At 44.9% G+C, this 21,748-nt stretch overlaps 1 protein-coding gene across 1 annotated transcript in view; it reads left to right on the forward strand.

Annotated features, from left to right (window-relative positions):
• diaph1 (diaphanous related formin 1) overlaps window positions 1-17,843 on the forward strand; it is a 131,880-nt gene extending 114,037 nt beyond the window's left edge. Inside the window, exons 24-27 of the mRNA XM_080007677.1 lie at window positions 165-329; window positions 917-1,049; window positions 6,688-6,777; window positions 15,160-17,843. Of these exons, the coding sequence (XP_079863803.1) occupies window positions 165-329; window positions 917-1,049; window positions 6,688-6,777; window positions 15,160-15,347 (576 nt within the window). The 3' untranslated portion in view covers window positions 15,348-17,843. The remainder of the gene's footprint in view (window positions 1-164; window positions 330-916; window positions 1,050-6,687; window positions 6,778-15,159) is intronic.
• The last annotated feature ends 3,905 nt before the right edge of the window (window positions 17,844-21,748 follow it).

Here is a 21,748-nt window from a genome sequence, read left to right on the forward strand (position 1 = left end):
ATGCAATACACCTGTAGACAGGGGTTACTGCCATGGTAACCGCAGGGAGTGTCACCACACTATTGATACGGTACAAGTCTGACGTTAAGGAACCCATCTTGGATCCTTCACTTGAGACTAAAATATTTCCGATCTTGTATATTCCTTAACCTCAATTCCCCCACGGTTTTGTGGGCACCGCCATGGAGCAGTATCAGAAGCTGGACCTGATGCACAAGAACTTGGAGAAGCAGTACACCGACCTGGGGGAGTACTTTGTCTTCGACCCCAGGAAGATCTCTGCGGAGGAGTTCTTTGGGGATCTGAACACCTTCAAGAACATGTTCCAGGTGTGCGAGCTCGCCTTTAACTCGCCTCATCTCTCCGCTAGGCCTGATCTAAAATGAAATAAGATTCCCCCGATGCGATTCAAAGATTAGTTCATTGTAATATTGCTAATAATTAGCTTGGCAGCTGTGCAACAGGCTCATATTGTAATCCATCTCGTCAGTATCGGATTGAATCAAATCGTGAGATCCTGCCCAATACCCAGCCATGGTGTCCACACCCTGAAGAACACACAGTACGGCCATAGAGAAAAAGTACATAAGCAAGCAATCAATTTGAAAAGGTAGTTGGGGTGGGGTGAATCGTTTTATGTACGCACCTGTTCATATTGACACAATACATTGTGTGTGTGAGAGAGACTCTGTATTGTGTGTTTATATGTCAACTGTAAGTGAAGCTGCCAAGTGGAGACTCGCTCCACCAGCTTCCATCACTAACCAACTGTCGCCCACTGATGGAGAAAAACAATGCATTTTAATTCCGCTAAGTCCTTTCACCAAACAAGAAGTTAAAAAGGTTATTGTGGCTTGACTAGAATTTTCCCACGTCCCTAACACAGAATCTTCCGTTGTCTCAATCGCCTTTTTAGCAAGCGGTGAAGGAGAACCAGAAGAGGAGGGAAGCGGAGGAGAAAATCAAGAGGGCCAAGCTGGCCCGGGAGAAGGCTGAGAAGGAGAAGGAGGAGAAATTGAAAAAGAACCAGCTCCTCGACATCAACTCAGGTCACACCGGCTTTCTCGCTCTCTCTTTGTGTGTGTGTGTGTGTGTGTGTGTGTGTGTGTGTGTGTGTGTGTGTGTGTGTGTGTGTGTGTGTGTGTGTGTGTGTGTGTGTGTGTGTGTGTGTGTGTGTGTGTGTGTGTGTGTGTGTGTGTGGGCGCGCGTGTGCGCGAAAGAAAGAGAGACAGTCGCGCAGCTCTGCTTCCATTTTGTATTTCTCCTGGAGGCCAGTTGAGGGCAGTCAGAGCCCACACTTCTACAGAATCCGTGATGTTGTGTTTGTGCCTGTGTGTGTCAGCGTGGTTCTTTGTGTGTGTTTCTGCCTATTGTTTTATGAGCGTGAAACAATTAAGAACTAAAAGGAACAAGCCGTCTCTATTTGTAGACTAAAGTTCATCAAATTCTGATGACTTGTGTTTGGGAACCAAGGAGCCACATTAAAGCCACACAGCGAGAGAGAGAAAGCGAGAGAGTGAGGACGAAGAGAGTTGTATCCCCTATATCCACTGGGCTTGTGAACAGGGGATTTGCTCCCTAAAAGAAGAACAGAAAGAAATCCTAGATCTCGTTATCGCCCGAGAACACATTTCCTCTCCTTTCACAAGACGCTCTCAAAGCTTGTCTTTCTTATAAATATAATCCTATTTATAAACACACACGTGCACCTAATGTTTAATAGCAAAGTTACACTCTAAAATAATACCTTGCACACAAACACACACACACACACACACACACACACACACACACACACACACACACACACACTCCAAACGCAGACTTGTTCCCCCTTCCTCCGCCGATGACCTAGTTTCAATACATTCCTCCTCTCCGTGGCTCCGCTCGGGTCCTCTGGGACGGCACCGTGCCGGAGCCATCAGAGTTCCACTACACTCCAAACCCCAGTCTGCTGGGATTGGAAAGTATGAGGAAAGTGTGTGTGTGTGTGTCTCTGTTTTGTCAAATTTTGCGTATATCCATTACAAATATCCACGTGTATGTGTTTTATCATGTGTTTGTGCATTTGTTCTTCTGTGTTTTTATCTACTCTTATAAAAAAAAGTCCTGCTGGCCTCGTTCCCTGTCTCTCCACGTTCCAGCTGGCTTCTCCTCTCCTCTCTTTTCACTTTGTGTTACATTCCTCCCCTTCATTCTTTCCACCCTCTCCTCTGTCGGCCCATTTAAAGGGCACTTAAAGGCACACACTCACACATACGACTTTCAACGCCTTATGGGTTTTAGCCATTTTCTGCAGTAGCCAAGAGGTGAAGGTAGTCAAATTTCATAGCCACTGTAGGCATGTATGATGGGAACACAATACGAGCTCAGTGCTTTGTGTGTAAGTGTGTGGGTGTGTTTATAGGTGTGTGTGTGTGTGTGTGTGTGTGTGTGTGTGTGTGTGTGTGTGTGTGTGTGTGTGTGTGTGTGTGTGTGTGTGTGTGTGTGTGTGTGTGTGTGTGTGTGTGTGTGGGGTGGCGGGGGGAGGCATTAAGGGGTAGCTATCATTAACATACAGGTGGCGTGTTCTGCTGCCCTTGTAGCTTGGAGTTATTCAACACAGTCCTATCTAAACACACAAACAAACTGTAGTTACACACACCTGGCCTTCATTGTTTTTGTTTTTTAGTCAGGCTTTTTGGATGGTGACTGCGTTTTAACAACTGCTGTGTTCAGTCTGTACTTTCATAAGTTCCCATGCTCCCTTGTTCATTATGTATGCTCTCTCTCGCTCTCGCTCCCTCCCTCTCACTCTCACACACACACACACAAACACACACAGTCTCACCCCAGAATTTGACTAGACTATGTGAGGTCAGAGTGTTTGCATTGGCCTTGCCATTCCCATGTGAAATAGGCACGAACATGCACAATAGAGCCTCAGTGTTCTTATACACTAAGCATGTGATTCTGATCTGTATTTGTTACTGATGTTTAACTGCTTTGTAATGTCTTGATCTAATTTGGGAAAGGAGCATCATTGCCACTCTTAGCTGCTACATTATAACCAGGCCTGGGGCTTTTTGGATTTAGTGCCCCAGAATGGCAGTGTGATCACCCATGCCATCGCCCTATTCCCACTTTTGCTGTTTCATGAGGGAGTGTGAGGATGAAGACTCTTGTGTGCCCTCGTCCTGTGTGGGGGGAAAAAAGCTCCAATAATACACGCCACACAACCTCTTCCTCATCCTTGCAGCTAGGTGTCAGCACTCTCTGCAAAAAAGGCAGTGAGCATGTGGGTGTGTTAGATCCACGCCCCCCGAACAAAAAAGCTGCATGTCTGGGAACGGCCTCGTGGAGTGCTCTGACTCCACAGTTGGAGCAAACCAGAGGGTAGGGCGAGGCATCATGAGGGGGAGGGGAAGGAGAGCGGAGAGTAAGGCAACAGATGTCTCTCAGGGGATTAGAAGCATGTTGTCGTCTCCTAGATAAATAAGCGGGTGTTCTGGAGAGGAGAAAGCTCCCCAAGCTGCAGGGATGAGATGGAATCAGCACAGTGGGTCTGCTGCCACCCCGAGACACTGAAAGAGAGAGAGACAGCGAAATGGAAATTCTGCCTGTGTTACGGCTCTCAATCTTTTCTCCCTGCGTCTGTAAAACTGTCTTTATTTCTGTCTTCTGACTGTGCAGCTGTTTTTTGTTACGATATCTGTCCTTTGAGCATATCGTGTGACCGGCCAGTAGGGGTGCTGTTGCTTTACACAAGATGGCTGTGTGTGTGTGTGTGTGTGTGTGTGTGTGTGTGTGTGTGTGTGTGTGTGTGTGTGTGTGTGTGTGTGTGTGTGTGTGTGTGTGTGTGTGTGTGTGTGTGTGTGCACATTACATGTTTGTGGCTAGGTAGACTGGCTCTATAAACAGTTTTAAGAGATGATGAGCTAAAGCTATTACCCTAATTAATCCATCTTATGTTCTTACACGCTGTCATGCAATTCCTGATTTGTTTGTCCTGCTTCTCTTGTTCCTGTATGCGTGTCTTGCTGTGACTCCCTTGTTGTGATAATGACAATGTCCATAATGTCCATCACTCCGCTTGCTCTACTTAAATACTGATCCTATTTTTGCACAGCTCAGTACAGTTAGTAGAAGACTTGTGTAAAGGTTATAGTGTACGGTGCTAGGGCTGGGCGATAATAATAATATTCAAGATTTTTATTTATTTGTCACATACATATACATACTTCCATACATATATGCAGTGAAATGTATGGAATATAACAGTCTCGATAATTTTCAGGATATTTTTTTCATTTTCCCTTACCTACAAAGACATGACACCAACAGCCAATCTCGTAATAGAGAAACAAACATGTGACACGAACCGCCAATCGTACAGCGGAGAAACAACCATGTGACACGAGCAGCTAATTCCTCCGCTCACTTCCCGGCAATGGCGCTCTCCGGCCGGGCAGCGCGCAGCGGGGATGAGGCCCCCCCAGAGCTGACGGGGCAGGTCTTCCTCAAACACCAATTTGAACTTGGAACTCACCCTCCTCTCAACCCAAGTCCTACGCGGCCCCCATCCCTGCAAAAGGAGAGCGATTAAAGAACGAATCCACGATTTTCAGTGACGTCTGGTCGGACATAGTCGGAGAGCATCCCTCGGCCCGCTCAAAACATCTCTGCATCGGAGTGTTCTCAGACAACAACAATGATTATATTATATATTTACATGTGTATAATATCTATTTATGTTATTTTATTTATTAATCTCTTTTTTTTTCCCAGTGTTTCACATAAAACTGTGAGAATACACTTAAAACTCTAAATTGAGCATTATTATTATTAAATATATATCTTGGTAATAATCAACATCAATCAATATATTTAAAAAAAACATATCGTGGTAACATTTTTGGCCATATCGTCCAGCCCTATACAGTGATATGATTTTTGATGTAGAAGCAACCCATATGCTTTCGCTTGTTAAAAAATAGATGCTGCCTGACAAAACAACAGTAGTGGAATCTGTGTGTTCATGTGAGTTCATTGGCCTCGAGACATGCTGTTTGTTTGTGGGTACGTCAGTCTACATTTAATGGTAGTTCACTGGGTCAGTGATAAGCATGCTTCGCAGCCTGCTCTCCTTTTAGCCCCGCCACTGCCTCAAGTGCATGCTCACAAATAGTTTTTTGTATATTTGTTTTTGTATTTTTGTGTTAGATGTTTCAGCCAACCATGTGATTAGTGTGAGTGTGGAGTGTAAACTGTGCCAGATGTGTTTGCCTACTGGGGGAGGAAAATGAAAATTCAGCATCATATAATTGTATTGATGCAGTTCTCAGTCGTAGCCACTAGGTGGTGTATGTGAGCTGTTCAACGACTGGGTGTGTGTGTGTGTGTGTGTGTGTGTGTGTGTGTGTGTGTGTGTGTGTGTGTGTGTGTGTGTGTGTGTGTGTGTGTGTGTGTGTGTGTGTGACTTTCTCTGACGTGACAGTCGAGACCAGACCATCTGCCACAGGGCTTACTGAAGGATTAGATCGTGTGTGTGTTATTCAGTATACCAATGTGTGTGTTAAGGACAGGGGGGGGTGAAGACATAAACCTTTAACCCCCCCGATGCCGCCACCCCCCTTTCTAGCCCTCCTCCCCCCTAAACTCCCCACCCTGTCTCTCCTTTCAGGTTCAAAGTAGAAATGATTAGAACCATGTGCCTTAGTGCTCTGAACCCACCACTCAGCTCCCCAATTGCCACACAATGCAATCAGCAAAATATTCTTACTCACAGTGCTATTACCACTGCATAACCTCTAATGGCTGTGTGGAGGATGGAGACATAAACAAACACACTCAGGCCACAAGTCTGACTTCCACCTGCATGAGATGCAGTTCCAACTCCCATACAGAAGTACCTGAGATTATTTTGTTATCCATCTATCTATCTATATATCCTAATTTGACTGAATTAAGTTGCACTCGGTAAACATTTGAAGGGGTATCCATTGTTCATTTTATTCAGGCAGAACCTCGTAATAACTGTAGTAAATAACATTTTTGATCACTACACTGTAATGCAAACTTTACGGCAATGAATAGAAAATATTTTAGCTATATTTCAATTACATTAGATATATCACTTCGCTTTACAGCACATACACACACACACACACGTGTATTTAGACTCTTGTTGCGCTTTAGTCTTCTCTGTAGACATTGGGTGATGATTCTGTGGGTTCTGATTATGTCTGTCTGGTCTTGGTGGGTGTGTCTCGCCAGTAAATGAAAGGAAGACATGTTTGTGCAGTATCGAGTCTGTAAGTGCCCCCACCGCAGTCCGTGATGGGAGCTGAAATGGGTCAGTGCCTATCTAGGTTAATATAGCTAATGTGCCAACGAGGCCATGTGATCATAACATGTAACCAACTCATAGTCCATGCGTCGATACATGTGTTTCTGTGGGTGTGTACGTGTCTATATGTAAGTGTCTGTGTGGGTGTGCATGGAAGTCTGAAAGATTGACTGGGATTGGCAGCACTGCATTCATGCCACCAGTCTGTGTCCTTTTATTGGAAAATGATGATATAATTCAAGTATTGATTTGTAACCAGTATCCTGTGAAAATGAGTGTTGTGTGTGTGTGCATGTCCTACATATCTGTTGCTGCTATGCTGATATTAACTGTTGATGTTGTTTGTGTGATATCTACAGAGGGTGATGAAACTGGTATCATGGATGGCCTCTTGGAGGCGCTGCAGTCTGGCGCTGCCTTCAGGAGAAAGAGAGGACCACGGCAAGCAGGTACTTAAAGACACACAGACACACACAAGCTGTAAAAGTCAACAAGTATATGGTTATCAAATAGAGTGCCAATTTAGAAATGTTTTTTACTAAATTTAGAAATATTTTATGGAACATGAACTCTTTCTCTCTGGATCTATTTCTCAATCTCTCCATTACTGTCAAAAAACAACAGATTTGTTTGTGTCCCTGGGTGCCTCTGTTCCATCTGTTGCTTGGCTCAAAGGCTGCAGGGCGTGGTACTACTTTGGGTGCGGGTCTGTGCCAGCCTGGCGCAACAGAAGGAAGACGGGGAGGGTGTAATGTTGTGTTGGGCATTAACTTAATTTGAGGCAGTGCTGTGTAAACTGTGTAATTCTTAAAGTGTATTAATATAATATTGTGGATGATCACTTTGTGGATGCCAATGCTTTTAAGATATTAGATGCCTTGTTTTCTTATCAAAGGCCTTCATTCGTGGTGTTGAAAACAATGTTTTCCACGAGAATCTCAATACTGAGCACATTGCTCCAGATGCTTTCTGTTACGCTCACTTTAGCAGCCTCAGGTATATTAAATACTTGTCTACAAATCCAGCTGTTTAAAAAAATTACTGAAAAGAAGTACAATATTGCCGGTTCTAATGGAATAAATAGCCAAGCTGTAGATCCATTGATATAATGTGTTTATAATGTGTGTGACAGTATGCGCTCGTGGACATACTCCTGTCCGACTCTCTGGTCAGTATTGATTTAGAAAGCTGTTTTTCAAGTCTGTAAGCCTCAATAGAGACATGCCTTTAATCTGGTTAGCTACTTACTTTGCTATCCTGGCCCACTGCCTGATCCAGTTAAAATCACTTACTGGACACCACAGTCTCTTCTCTCCCTCTGTCTTTCTATCTCTCTCTCTCTATATATATATCTATATATATATACTGTATATATCTTCTACTCTACACAGTATTGCATTTACTAGTAAACATACACATAACCAGGGAGTTTGTTTACAACATGATGTGGGCCTACAGGTCTGCTTTAGCTTTACTCAGCATAGCTTAGTAACATGATTCCTTTTGTAAGGAAATGCACGTCGGACCACGTGACCAGTAAAGCAAAGGGGTGACCATACACAAAAAAGGGAGGGAAAGAGTGTGTGTGTGTGTGTGTGTGTGTGTGTGTGTGTGTGTGTGTGTGTGTGTGTGTGTGTGTGTGTGTGTGTGTGTGTGTGTGTGTGTGTGTGTGTGTGTGTGTGTGTGTGTGTGTGTGCGTGTGTGCCCGTGTGTGCCCGTGTGCGCGTGCGTGGTGAGTATTCACACATAATAGGAACGCGGGGGAGTGTGTGTAACCAAATCCCTCTTTCAATGGAAGCCAGATGTGAAGCGGTGCCCTGGAGTGGATATTTTGAATAACTCCGAGCCAGAGGGGAGACTGCGCTTCTTATTTTTTCTTCATTATTCGTGCTCTTTTCAGATTGTATGTGAGTGTCTCTTACCCACTCTACCCTTTATAGTTGCTATCTATTCACCACAGGCATCCAACATGCTTGTCCTTTGTCAGTCAGTTTGTCAGTACAGTTAACCACTATAGCAAACTGCTGTAGCAGGGATAAACAGAAGGGGGGTGAAGAAGTGGCCCTCTGGCCTCCTCTAAGAAATATTCAGCAGGAATTCTCTTTGGACAGTTAAACACAGCACACGTTCAAACAACCTGGTGACTCGCCAGCGCCTCACATATTCAAACGTTGTTAAACAGGAGAGTAAATGGAAGCAGGGACAGGCGGGAGAAAAAGAGCCGGGTATGAGAGAGTGTGGGGCCCCATTTTTGGGCTCAGCCACCCCAAATACTGTAACAGCACCTCACACATTTCAAACAGGAAGTGCGTGTGCTGCACAGTACGCCAAATCGAGACAGTAAAGAAAATTGTGCCTGTAAATCCCCCTCTGTTTGAAGAAAAGTCACTTTAAGAGAAGTCGATTCACTGAGAGAATTAGTTAATCTTGATTACAACCCAGTAGTAAGTTAGTGGCTAATAAAACAATACAAAAGTTGAATTGTGCCATATTGGTGCCTCCACTTGGATTGTCTGTGCTGGATGCGTGGATCTGTCGAAATTGGATTGTGTTGGGGTGTTCCGGAAATCGTATTTTCTATGCCACTGTTCAAAGGCCTCCCCTTTCTGGTCAGTCACATGGTCTTCACAGCTGTGCAAGGCCAATAGCAGTGTGCCTTTGTGTGTATATGTGCGTGTGCATGTTGGTTCAGTCGGAGGTCTTATTTTAGCAGCGCCTAAGCAGGAGGAGATGGGGGAGGGGTCAAATCCTGGCTCCAATTCCACTGATATACATCTGACAGCAGCGGGACCACAGGCAGCCTCCATCAGTCGGCCAAAACCACTTTCCAGTACAGCACATGCAGTATTATTTTTAGTACCTCCTCCATAAAACATCACAATCAGACATCCACGCAATAAGCCGCACACTGGGGGGAGTGTGGTGCTGGATTTTGTCTTGCCAACCACATATAAGAATTAGCCGTCTTGAAAGCGCTGAGCACAAACTGAGAGTGGTTGTGAGCCACTGCTCTAGCTCTCTTGCCCTCTGGACTGGTTTTTGCTTCCAGATTTGCATTTTGTATATTTGTTCCGGCTGAAGCAGGATTAACTCTTTGGCCATTAACATCTGAACACAATTCCTGTTTCCCACTTTTTATGTATCCCGCAAAGAGGCCTTTAACATATCAAGGTCGAATATGTTTATTAAAAATACTTCATGGCCTAAGACCATGTGTTAAATCGTATTTTTCAAATGAGGAGAAAATATGCACGGATCTGAAATTGGCCCAAAAGTTGGCCTCAAACCTGATGTTGAAATGTAGAAAAATATGTTACATGTTCCATTCAGACATTTAAAGTAGTTAAAAACACATTTACATTTTTTAAGCATTAATGGTTCACCATCCCCACAGTCTCACTTCTCGCCCCCATCCCCCACCCCTGGTTCTTCCTTCCTCCCACCCCTACGCTCACACTTGTAGGGCCTGCTGACGTCATGGCCTGAGTTTAAAGCTTCCATTGAGCCTTGTCATGGTCATTGTGTCACAGTAGTGTGACTGAATGCTCAGCCACGAGACTAGGGAGGCTCCATGCCCCCTTACCTCTGACCTGTAATTCAATCGGCAGACGGCAAGGGAGGGTGTCCACAGCTGCCTACCCTCCGTCTGTCTGGGTTGCTCCGTCTCTGCTGTGCACCCCCCCTACACACACACACACACACACGCACACACAGATACGTGCACATGCCAGATGCTTGCATACCATTACAAGGACACAAATGCGTGTTTGCATACCAATACACAAAGCTTTAAGAGATGTATTGCGTTCCACTGACCAGACAGCCTTGGACACTTGCATATTACTCAACAGACCAGTTTGCATTCATATGCACAGATAGTCCTTGTATTTTCTCACACAACAATTTGCAAAATAAGTGTGTCCGTGTTTGTGTACAAAGCAGTGAAAGTGTGCTGGTATTTGTGGAGGAGTGGTGCTTCTAGACACACACACACACACACACACACACACACACACACACACACACACAAGCCCCATCTGCCGGGTCACGACCCCACCCAAAACAACCAATCGTACAGGCAGGTGAGGGACAAAGTACCAATCACAACAGAAGCACAAAGATAAAGGGAGACAGGGACAATAGAGGCACGCGCTTGCACCCCAGATGGTCTGCTCTTTAAATGACAGCGCAAGAAAAAGACCAGAGGCATGAGTTGTGCCCTCACAGCAAGCCTTTGCCTACTATGGGGACAATACAAGCGAATAGGAGACGCACACCAGCCAAAGCATTTCTGAAAGACTTGTGACGACACATGCATAGTGAATACACCAAACACACCCCCCCCCCCCTCCTCCTCAATACACACACCCCCATCAAGTTTTTACAGCAACACATACGTGTACACACTCATAGGCTCTCTCACATAAAATGCCAGCACACAACCACCGCACATGCTTTTATGTCGGGGCAGCGGTGCTAGATGACGTTATTGTTTCCCATAGTGCCCCAGTGATGGAGCACTGATGTGGTACCCAGAGCTGCCTCTGGAGGGAGCTATGTTCTCCTGGTAAACCAGACACACTATGTTGGAGCCACAGCCCTTCTCCATTCATCTGGCAATATACCAGCTTTACATGTTGGTTCTAGACAGGCTGTTTATTGGGGCTGGTTATTGTGCAGGACCTCACAATTCGATTTGGTTTCAATTCAGAGGGTTCTATATCGATACATTGGCGTTTTATTCATAACGGAAAGAAGAAGAATCATTTATTCTTTGTCTCGCAGGTTCTAATGCACTTAACACACACACGCATGCAGGGAGTGGTGACGACTACGTACACACACGCAGGGAGTTGAGTCTGGAGAAATTCAGCCTCTGCATTTCCCCCATCTCAGCCGTCCTTCCTCCAGGGGACAGCAAGGAGCAGTGGGCAATGGCGCCCAGGGATCGATTCCAGGTGTAGATCTATGTCCTGGTCAGGGATAGGGCAGGAAAGTGTTCAGCATGTTTTTAATTGGGGTCCTTTTACGTAGAAGGAGACCCATGTGAGCATGGGGACAACATGCAAATTCTACCCAGAAAGGACCTTAATTGGGAGATGACCCACCTGAGCACCGTGCCACTAAAAGTTGCTCCCATTTGACGTGCATTACACAAATATCCCACAGAACAAATTCAGTGTAGTACAGAAATTAAATGTTTCAATTCCTTTTTATTTTCCGGTAAACAGGATAAACATTGCTTTCCTGGTCTTGCAGTATTGTATCGACATATTTATAATAAATATAATGTATGTATTCAAAATAGATAACTGAAATACAACACTCTTACTTATGTGTTTGGGGAAAATAAAAAAAATAATACAATTCTATCCCAAATTATAACTTCTTTTAAATGTATTTGACCAGTGTTTCAAAAATATATATTAAAAAAAAAAGTGAAATTAATGTCTTTGACTCTGGGCACACCTAGAGTAGTGGACTGTTTGTGGAAAATGGTTGCATAACTTCCAAACAATGTATGAATATTACTCTTTTCTTTTCACCATGCCCTACTGTTATGTTATTCAGACTCTGCCGCTGACACACTGGTACTCTAATGATACATACCCTCAAACGGCCACTTTCTTAATTTGCTTCTTTAATGTGGTGTTATTTATGTGAAACAGATATGTCAGGGCTGTTCTTTTTGTATATCAACCCTTCCATGTCTCTCGTGTCCTTTTTATCTACCTAATATATAATAAGTATATATACTGTACAGCAGTCATTTTCCTTACCAGACAGTAATTATGGAGACTCCTGGAGTGTAATGTGTTACAGATGATACTTTGACGATGTTGTCCTCATCTCCGCTTCCTCCTCTATACACCAAAATAAAAGGCATGCGCACTCTCACACCCGCTGGTTCAAGCTCTTTGTTGTGGGTCTTGATGTTCTTTTTACCAAGGGTTGCACCCATAGGGCTTGGAAAATAAAGGCCGTGTCCTGGCTCGTCATGTTAAGAAAACATCACACCCCAAGTGTTTTTTTTTTTTTTTGTTTGTTTTTTGTTTTTCCCCCACTTTGTGAAGTTCCCAAAGTGCTGTATCCTGGAATCCGATTGGTTAGAAATGCTTTCAGTGTAATGTACATTGTCAGTCTCCTCTGTGAATGGTGAGACTACATATCTTCCCACATGGCCGGTGGCTAAGGGGTCACGGCACAGCAAACAGGCCTGTCCAGCAATCAATAACTGGGATGTTCAGTCTAGATATACCAAATTCAATCTGTTTACATACCTCATAACCAAGTTTCTCTGTTAGTGTTTGTTTTTTTGTTCTGCTCTTATCTAAACTGCAGAACAAGATTGTGTTTTTCCCCCCTAGTTTTTCCACTCCACTAAACTTTGCTGTCTGACTTATTGTTTCTCTCCTCTTCCTCTTTCTCATGGGAGGTCCGGGCGAGGAGGAGGAGGAGAAGGAGGAGGGAAGCTTGCTTGGCATCATTTTGAGTGTCTCTCAGTGGGTTAGGTTTTTGGGGACAGGCTTTATGCATCTCACCCAGCACATGCGCCGTATCAGGGTCTCTTACATAATGTCTAATTAGTGAGTCTGTGGCTGAGGGAGGGAGTGAGGGATGCGATGCAGACAAAAATAGATGTGGAGTACATCATACATTTCAAATTGGAAATGAGTTGAGGTGTGTGTGTGTGTGTGTGTGTGTGTGTGTGTGTGTGTGTGTGTGTGTGTGTGTGTGTGTGTGTGTGTGTGTGTGTGTGTGTGTGTGTGTGTGTGTGTGTGTGTGTCCCATGTGAGAAACGGGGATCTCGATGTTCCACCCCCGGGGAAAGAGTGTGAGGTGGTGATGTGACATCCCGCTCTTCCTGCCGAGAGGTCCAGCTGAGGCTCGAGTCTAAAGAGGACAAACTAAACCTCTCATCCCGCTCTTCCTGTCTTCCTCCTCTCCAGACTCAATCCTGTCTTTGTCACAGCTAGTCCTGGAGACCTGCTCGGTAACTGTGTGTATGTGTGTGTGTTTGCTTGCTTGCCCCCTGGTATTTGCTTCCTTCCCCATCAGAAAGTGACGTTTTATTTGCATCTACAGTTTGTTTGCACGTTTGCCATCGCAGTGTGAGGAACTTGCTGCGTATTAATGATGTGCCTCTGTTTTTTTGTGTTGTTTACTCCGGTGTGTCTTGCTTGAGGTGTGGTGAGTTTCAAACGGAATAACACAAACACACACACACACACACACACACACCTTTGCGGCAACAAAACAACCCCCAGCACGTACGCAATCTCCCACTGACCTATATAATTCAAAATGGCCGCTGCCGCACAGCTGTCCTCCTACGCAGGAAAATGTAGAGAGGGGAGGCGGGGAAGAGAGAGAGAGAGCAAGAAAGAAACGGAAGTGTGTGTGTGTGTGTGTGTGTGTGTGTGTGTGTGTGTGTGTGTGTGTGTGTGTGTGTGTGTGTGTGTGTGTGTGTGTGTGTGTGTGTGTGTGTGTGTGTGTGTGTGTGACGTGGGTGGTTGAAAAAACGGGAGTAAGCAGGTACACGGATAATGACGACCACATCCTCAGGGCACAATCTGTCACACTCGTTCTATTTCCCTGTCTACCTCTCTCTCTCCACCCCTACCTCTCTCTCTCTCTCTCTCTCTCCTTCTCTTGCATTTGCTGTTAGCATCAGATCCGTTTCAGTACTTATTTCTCCTCACATCCTCCTTTCGTCCGGCTCACTCCTCCCTCGCTCATTTTCCCCATACACATTCCTATCTTCTCCGTCCATCCCTCCCTTCCTTTTTCAACCTTCCCTCAGCATGGATCGTCCCTCTCTTTGTGTCACCTCGCCCCACATTCTCTCCATCCCTTCATCGTTCCTCTCTCGCTCTTCCTCGCCATGTGTCTCAGACTCCTCTTTTCTTTCCATGTCACCCTCTCCCCTTTTTTTAATCTTCTGCACTGTCAGGATCACATCAAGTTGTTCTAATCTGACGAGCATTGGGGAGCTTTAGCTGTTCGCAGTAATCCACACACATGCGGCCGCACCGCCCTCCCGCTAGTGCTCGTTTCTGTAATACCGGAGTGTGAGCATGCAAGCAGCCATTTTGTGTTTAATCTAACGAAACCTCCTTAAATAATACCCTCTGAGGCATATATGTACGCTCATGACTGCATGTTTACGAATGCACAGATGAATTGCTGTTTTGTATTTTGTGTGTGTGTGTGTGTATGTGCCGCTGTTTATGTGATGGAATAACTGAGAAAATGCATTAAACCACAAATTAGTCGTCTTCCCTGACAGACTGTTAAATCCCAGAAATCTTTCCCCAAATCGATACTCTCTTTCGATTCAATTCTATTGTTAAACTTTTTGAATCGATTAGAAAATTGTGATATTGATATTTTGTTCAGAGGTTATGCACAAATGTTCCGCTTAAGTTAAATAAGACCAGTCACCAATATTACTTTTCTGTATTCGACTGAATACATTCTGTGAATTTTTTTTCTAATGCACGTCACGAAAAGTTGGGAGCAATAATCATTATGTATGAAATATATGATGTATCGATATAGATTTTTTTTTTTTTCCGTAAGCCATCTCACCAATATGAGATTGACTCGAATTGTGACCTTTTTTTGTTGAAATAGAATCGTGAGATCCTGCCCAACACCCTAATGTGTGAGAAATCCAAAATGTTTTGGCTGATTGCCACTCCTCACTGTTCCCTGTGGTGCTTGCTGGTCATTTACAGACACGCCGCCTCCATAACTGGATGCAAGTGGCATAATATGCAGCTAACCTCTCGTCTCTCGCTTCATCTCTCGCTCTCTCTCTCTCCCAGCCAATCACAGGCGAGCTGGACATGCCGTGACCAACATCCTGGCCAAGGAGCTGATGCAGGAAGACACGCCTCCAGCAGGGACGCAGCCCGCCAAGAAGAAGAAGGTGACCGAGAAGGAGGAGCCTACGCTAGGGGGGGCGGAGTCCCTGGAGGAGTTGTTGGAGGACGCGCTCCCTCGGTCCAACTAGAAGTTAGCCTTACGCACAAGTTCCAGGGTTCCCGAAATATCCAAACACGGATACTTCCCCCCCCCCCCCCCCCCCACCGCTGTCACGGTGGGCCGGCGCAAATCTTTTCCTGGGATCGGTGTCTGACGGCAACTTGTGTTCGCTTTGCAAAATCAGCTTGAAGGATGTGCGTGTACGTGATGTTCTGAGGTTCCTTGCAGTGGGACTTTGGGATTGGACGGACCGCACGTGGAACTGGATCCCTGAGCCGGGCTCCCAGAATGTCTCTCACTGTCGGCTCGCCGCCGCCATAGAAGCTAAGCGATCAATGGAGCTTCTGCAAGTCTTAAAGTCTGTCATTGCTCAATTCCTGTCGTTTTTGCGTCACTTCTGCTTGTTAGCGTCACTTCATTTGTACAGTATATCTGTCAGCCTCCCGAAGGGCCTCACTGGAGAATCCAAAGACTTACGTTTTCTTCAGAGGTACAAGATAACTCCTTTCCAAATTTCGGTTAAGTGTTTGAAATGAATATCTGTTCTTTGGAGCATATCTTGCAATAACAATATGAACGGTTTCTCTTTTTCTTTTTTTTTTCTCTTTCTTTTTTTTTTGGTTTTCAGGCCCAAGTCACGTTGCGCTTATGGTCTACTAATGGGGCAGTGGCTTAAACATTGGTTTGGAGTTGTCTGATATTCTCTATCTCAATGTTTAGCATTTAACTCTGTCTGAAGAAGAAATGTGCCAACTAATACAGTCTCGTCCTTTCAGACGAAATGTGTTTTGTCAAATTGTGGGTTTTTATTGGCTCGGTGCGTGGACAAATCGAAACCCTTCCATCACTAACGCTTGCCATCGCACGGGTGTCCGTCTCGCTTGGTTTTTCACGGGGGAGGGATTTTTTTGGTGGGGCCCGTGGGTGCACAGTTGTGTGGTCAAGTTATCAGATAGGCACCGTGGGATTAGAAACGTATACAAGCACAGTATCAACACATGTTCCCCAAAAAAAATAAAAGCACGCTTGGTCTACATGCACATATGTATAAACCTTGTCCTCTAACACGTTTAGAGGGAAGTCATGAGCACAACAGTCTTCCACTGATGAGTCGTTAGTCCACAGCCTCGGAGGGAGGAGCCGTGCCAGCCGGAGCCTGAGAAAAGTTAGCATGCCTGCATGTTTGTTTCGGTGGATATGTGTCAGTCTGTCTGTTTGCCTAAGGTCAGGAGGGTATATTTAGTGTTGTGGGTGTCTCCACTTATGTGTGTATTTGCGCGCGTGTGTGTGTGTGTGTGTGTGTGTGTGTGTGTGTGTGTGTGTGTGTGTGTGTGTGTGTGTGTGTGTGTGTGTGTGTGTGTGTGTGCGTGCGCACTGCCATCTGTAATTACTATACAGTGCAGATTGTGCTGTTATAAATGCTAGTTTTCATAAACAGCACTGTGGGCTTTCTGCTGAGGATTTCGCACACTGGAAAACTGCCCAAAGAACTGCTGAGATGAGTGTGTGTGCATGAAGTGAGTGTTTGTGTGTGTGTGTGTGTGTGTGTGTGTGTCTTCACTCTGTCCTACCCACTCGACCGTAACAGCAGTTTGCTGAACGTCTGGCTTTGCTCTTTCCTCGTTCAGGAGCCATCGGCAACATCCCGGTGAAAAAATCCGACAGGAGTTTTGTTAGGTTGTCGGCCGCCGCCCCAGACATTATCAATGTCCTATGCAAACAAGAGTGGAGAAGGGGGAGTTGTGTTGGGTGTCGGTTAGGTAGTGAGGTTTCCGGAAGTAAAACAGCCATTCATTTTTCCTTATAAATGCCCGACATAGCTCCGCCCACTTCTCCACTCTATACCGTGTACAACCCCTCCATCCCTGGTCGACCTCTGTGTCTTAAGGGAAACACTGAATATCAGCAATTCTTTTTTTTTTTTTTTTTTTTTTTTTCTTCCAACTCAGTGGCTCCTTATTTGATTTGAGGAGCTGAGACCATATCTTTGTAAAGCTGATGTTCCACTGTCAACTGTGCACTTAGAAAACTTAAAGCAACACCAAAGTGGCATATATATATATTATTTTTTTTATATGGGGCTAAAGAGAAATTTAGATGCATAAAGTTAAAGTTTCGTCACTAGAACATGAATGGTGTTGCGATTACAATGTTCACCTACAATAGATTGACGATGGTAATTGGGTCTTGCAGCAATCCAGCCAGTGGGCTTCAGCTTGCACTTCCCGCTAAGTCCAGTTCAGATGACGAGGATGTGGTGACCTCCATGTTGTATGTTGTACGAGGCTGGCTCTGTCCGGTGAGGAGAGGTGGATTAAATATACTATAACATTCCTTCTGTTGATTCATTTGTGTTTTTTAAGACATTTTTTTTTACGAGAATTTTTATGGCTGATTTTAATGTATGTTAATGGAGACGACATTGTTGATGTTTCCTTATTTTTTTTGAGAGAGTATTGTGTGTATACCAAATTATGCACATGGTGATTTGTTCTGTCCAGTTCACAGAACCATTAAAAGCGTCTTCAATAAGCTGCTGTTTGTCACCTGCTCTTGCTTCAGTCCTTTCCAAATGCGAAGTGTTTCTTTTGTTATACATTCATGTGATGACATATGTTAAAACAAGGCCTGTCTTCGTGTCAAACCTGTGTTCTTGGTTTGTTGCAGAGACAAATTCCTGAGGAATCTCTTACAGGGGTTCCAGAGAGGGGAACGTCCCTGTCTCATATAAACAAACTGAGCTGTAAAAATACCACAGATAGTGGTTGCCCTCTGAGAAAGTCAAAATTTAATTGCCAATGACAGAGGAAGAGCTAATATCAGGGGATATTTGTCTGTCTACAAATGCAGAACCAGGGTTCTCTCACTGTTAAACATTCCATCTCAAATTCGGAGTCCCTTGATGTCTTGGAGCTACTGGAAAATTCCAAAGTTGTGTTGTAGGTGGCAGCTTCACTGCCAACTCCTAGAACTCAACTCAGCGATAACTTGCTGTTTCTTGCTTTATCTTTGTCATTGGTTGTCCCAGAAGATATCCACATGCAATACCACTCCTCCATGGACATTGTTTTTGATGGGAGACTATAGCATGACTGCTTTCAACAGGTATTATGATATTCTTAGATCATAATAACTTATAACATATAGGTGAACAATTTTAGCACAGAAGTTAACATATACCTACCTACCTATATAAAATCAGATAATGAAGTTTCCTGTAGCTTTAAATGTTTTCCTCCAGTGGTTGTTCACGTTCCACACTGTTGGATCATACATTTTCCACCCAGGGTTTCTGCAGTGTGTGTTTTGTCTATGGGTAGACATTGCAGACTCCTCCAAGCCTCGTATTATATATTGTAACCGCGCTCTTAAGCTCGTTCCCAACAGACTGGAAACTTCTTCCTCGCTGCCATTTTAAGCGCACAGACTGTTCAACGCTACCCGACAAACATGCTTGTACGATGCTGCTCCCTGCAACTGTAACTAGTTAGCTTGTCCTTCACTATTTTTAAAGGTGGCAACTCTTGCCGATGTATAAATTAGAAATTGGTGCTGTACCCGCTCCAGCTTTTCTAGTCATGCATGATAGCCGTCTTGACCCCTAGGCAGCTTTCTCTGAAGGTCCAGTTGTGCTCAGCTGTGCAACCAATACAGTCAAAATGCCAAACTAAAGACAAAGGCGAGGTAACTATCGAATCCTCTGCTTCCATTTCCTCCCTGACGGAGTGACTTTAGCAGAACCAGGATGAACCTTAGCTCGGCCCGGTCGCTCCATCCAGGCCGAGAGAGCCACCTGGACCAGACTGGCTGGAGTTTAGGACTCCAGGTGAGTCCATGCATCTGGTTGACGTCGCAGCTTTTTCCAGTCATTAATCAGAAGCAAGTTTGAGCACTTGCGATGGCTGCATCTCAAAGCAGCCGTTCGTATTCTATTTTCCGTTTTGGAAAAAAAACAGTGTTGGTTCTTCAGATTTATTTATTTATGTTAATCGGTCACAAAGTCTGCTGCACAGGCCGGTTCACATTGACGGTTCAGACTAGGTGCAGATCCAGAAAAACCTTTGTGTGTTTTAAAAGAAAATGAGTGTCTCAAGTTGTACGTTTCTATTTTGACAAAGGAATTTATGGTGTAGAGCGATACACGTTTTTGGTCAATGAAGAACTGCTGTGTTAAGAAACATATGTTCATCATCAGTGATTTAACATTTTCTCCTGCTGCCTGGTGGTTTTAGAGTCGTCATGTTCCAAACTGACTGACGGCTTGAAACAGTGTTCAAAGTACAGCTTTTTTCTATTTTCAAAGCCCCGAATGAATTGAAACCGCTGAAAGCATTAATGCCAGCTCAATTGAAGCTAAGGCTCCTTCTTCTCTGTGAACCTTAATTTACTGCCGTCCTCTCACCCTTGACCTCATTAACTGCTGTCTTGGTTTTATCAGTGACCTCTCGGTTCCTTTTTAAATCATCCCCTGGATCTCTGGGGACACGCATACAAATGTGTGTGCCACGGGTCCAGCTCTCAGTTCCTTCTCTTGGCAAGAAGAGGGGCGACGGTGACTCATTGCCTGTATATCATTTTGTGTGTGTGTGTGCTGGCATGTCGAGCTCCCTCTCCTTTGAAGACAGAAATAACCAGGCAGCCGTTCGCAGGCATCTGATCCTAATCAAACTAAACCTTGAACGCGACTTTGGCACTCTCCTTCAAACTGCTGGGTCTGTCCACCCTTTCGAAACCGCTTTCATTTCCCACATTATTCCTCTTGGCCTAAGTGATTGCATCTAGGCGATAGAGGCTCGCTCCACTGTGTGGGTGGGTGTGGTGGCGCACACAGACAAATTTGATATTTTAGATGTCGGGATTTGTGGCTGGGACAAAAGATGGAATTTTCTCTTCGTCACTGAAATATATCCCTTATTGATGCTGACTAATCAACCTTTCATCTAACTAGCGCTCCATGCTAAAATAAACTGCCGATGTCGACAATACCTTAAAAAGAATCCTAGCTCTTTGAAGGTATTGTTGCAAGTGTTGAAATTGAGGAGCTACAGCACGTTCCAGAACTGCGCTATATTTCTGTTCGGCAAGTCGAGTTTGTTTATATAGCCCTTAATCACAATACAGTCTCAAAGGGATCCGCAAACCCACATTTCACATAGAAATCAGCGGCCTCGCCTAGTCTGAACCCTCGGCCGGGCAAGGAAAAACTGGCAGAAAACCCTTTGGGGAGAAAAACGAACAAACCTTGACAAGGAGCCACAAAAGGAGGAATCCCCCTTCCAGGATCACCGAGCTGCAGGCGTTGCCGAGTCAGCAACATTAATACAATAATGAGAAATCATAGGTTATTGTGTTGTTATTATTTATTTTTGTATTCCTATACTATGCAATGTTAAAGCTAGACAGTGTGAGAGTGATATTTCTGGTGCAGAGCGCCGCAGGTAGACGCCTCCAGGGAAGTGGTCCTCATCAGGCCTGGTCCAGGTTGGTCGGAGCACTATCCTCCACATCTGGAAAGGGTCACTGCCGGTCTCCCCCGGGCGCTTTGACCACAGCAACAGCCTCCTTACACTCGCAGCAGACTGACCAAGAGAGGAGGGGAGGAGAGAGAGCGAGAGAAAACGCAGTGGGTTAGTATCCAGACGTCACATCTGTTATGCAGGATTAGATGTTAATATCCCGTAGTTGCACACATGGGACATCCGTTTTCTCCCTCGGAGCATACGGGAAGTGGAGTGGAACGCATTTATGGTCGGCCCTAATCTTATGCTAAGGCCCCTGGATGAGGATCGGAAAACTTTTAATGTTTGTTCACACACAGGTTTGTGTTACTTTGGGCTGTCACCGTCATTTCATTGCAGCTGTTAATTAACTCTCATATAAAACATGAAATAAAGATGTCCTTCTGTGTCATTATCATCGTACAAGGTTGTTGTGAATTGCCGCCGTATGGATCACTTCCCACGTGAACCCGGCCGACAGGCTTTAGGTGTGTCGGCGTAGCGCTCGGAGAGATGGTACCGAGACGGGTGGAAACAAGGACCGGAGACGGACAGACCGACGATAAAGAAAGGTCAGGTTGAGGAAGCGACACAGACGGCAAGAAAGCAGAGTCACTTGTTTGGAGTGAAGGAAGCCATTTAAACGAAGGGCTGGGTGGGGGCGGATGGAGAGAGTTAAGTTTAGGGAATGTTGGCCACGATGAAGTGATTAGCTGGTAGACAAAAGATTAAAAGGCAGCGGGCTTTGTTCAAACCCAGAGCACTCTGTGTGTGTTCCGTAATTTGCATGCCCACTGTGTAGGCCTACATGACATCTTTGGCGTGTTTGTTGTGTCCTGTTGCGTAGTGCTCCAGGGGTGTCTGAATGTGCATAGGCCTACACTCAAAAATACACCCCCCCCCCTAAAAACGACTTATATTCTCCCACCGT

This window comes from Zeus faber (genome assembly GCF_960531495.2).
Source record: "Zeus faber genome assembly, chromosome: 10".
In the NCBI taxonomy this organism is placed as follows: Eukaryota; Metazoa; Chordata; class Actinopteri; order Zeiformes; family Zeidae; genus Zeus; species Zeus faber.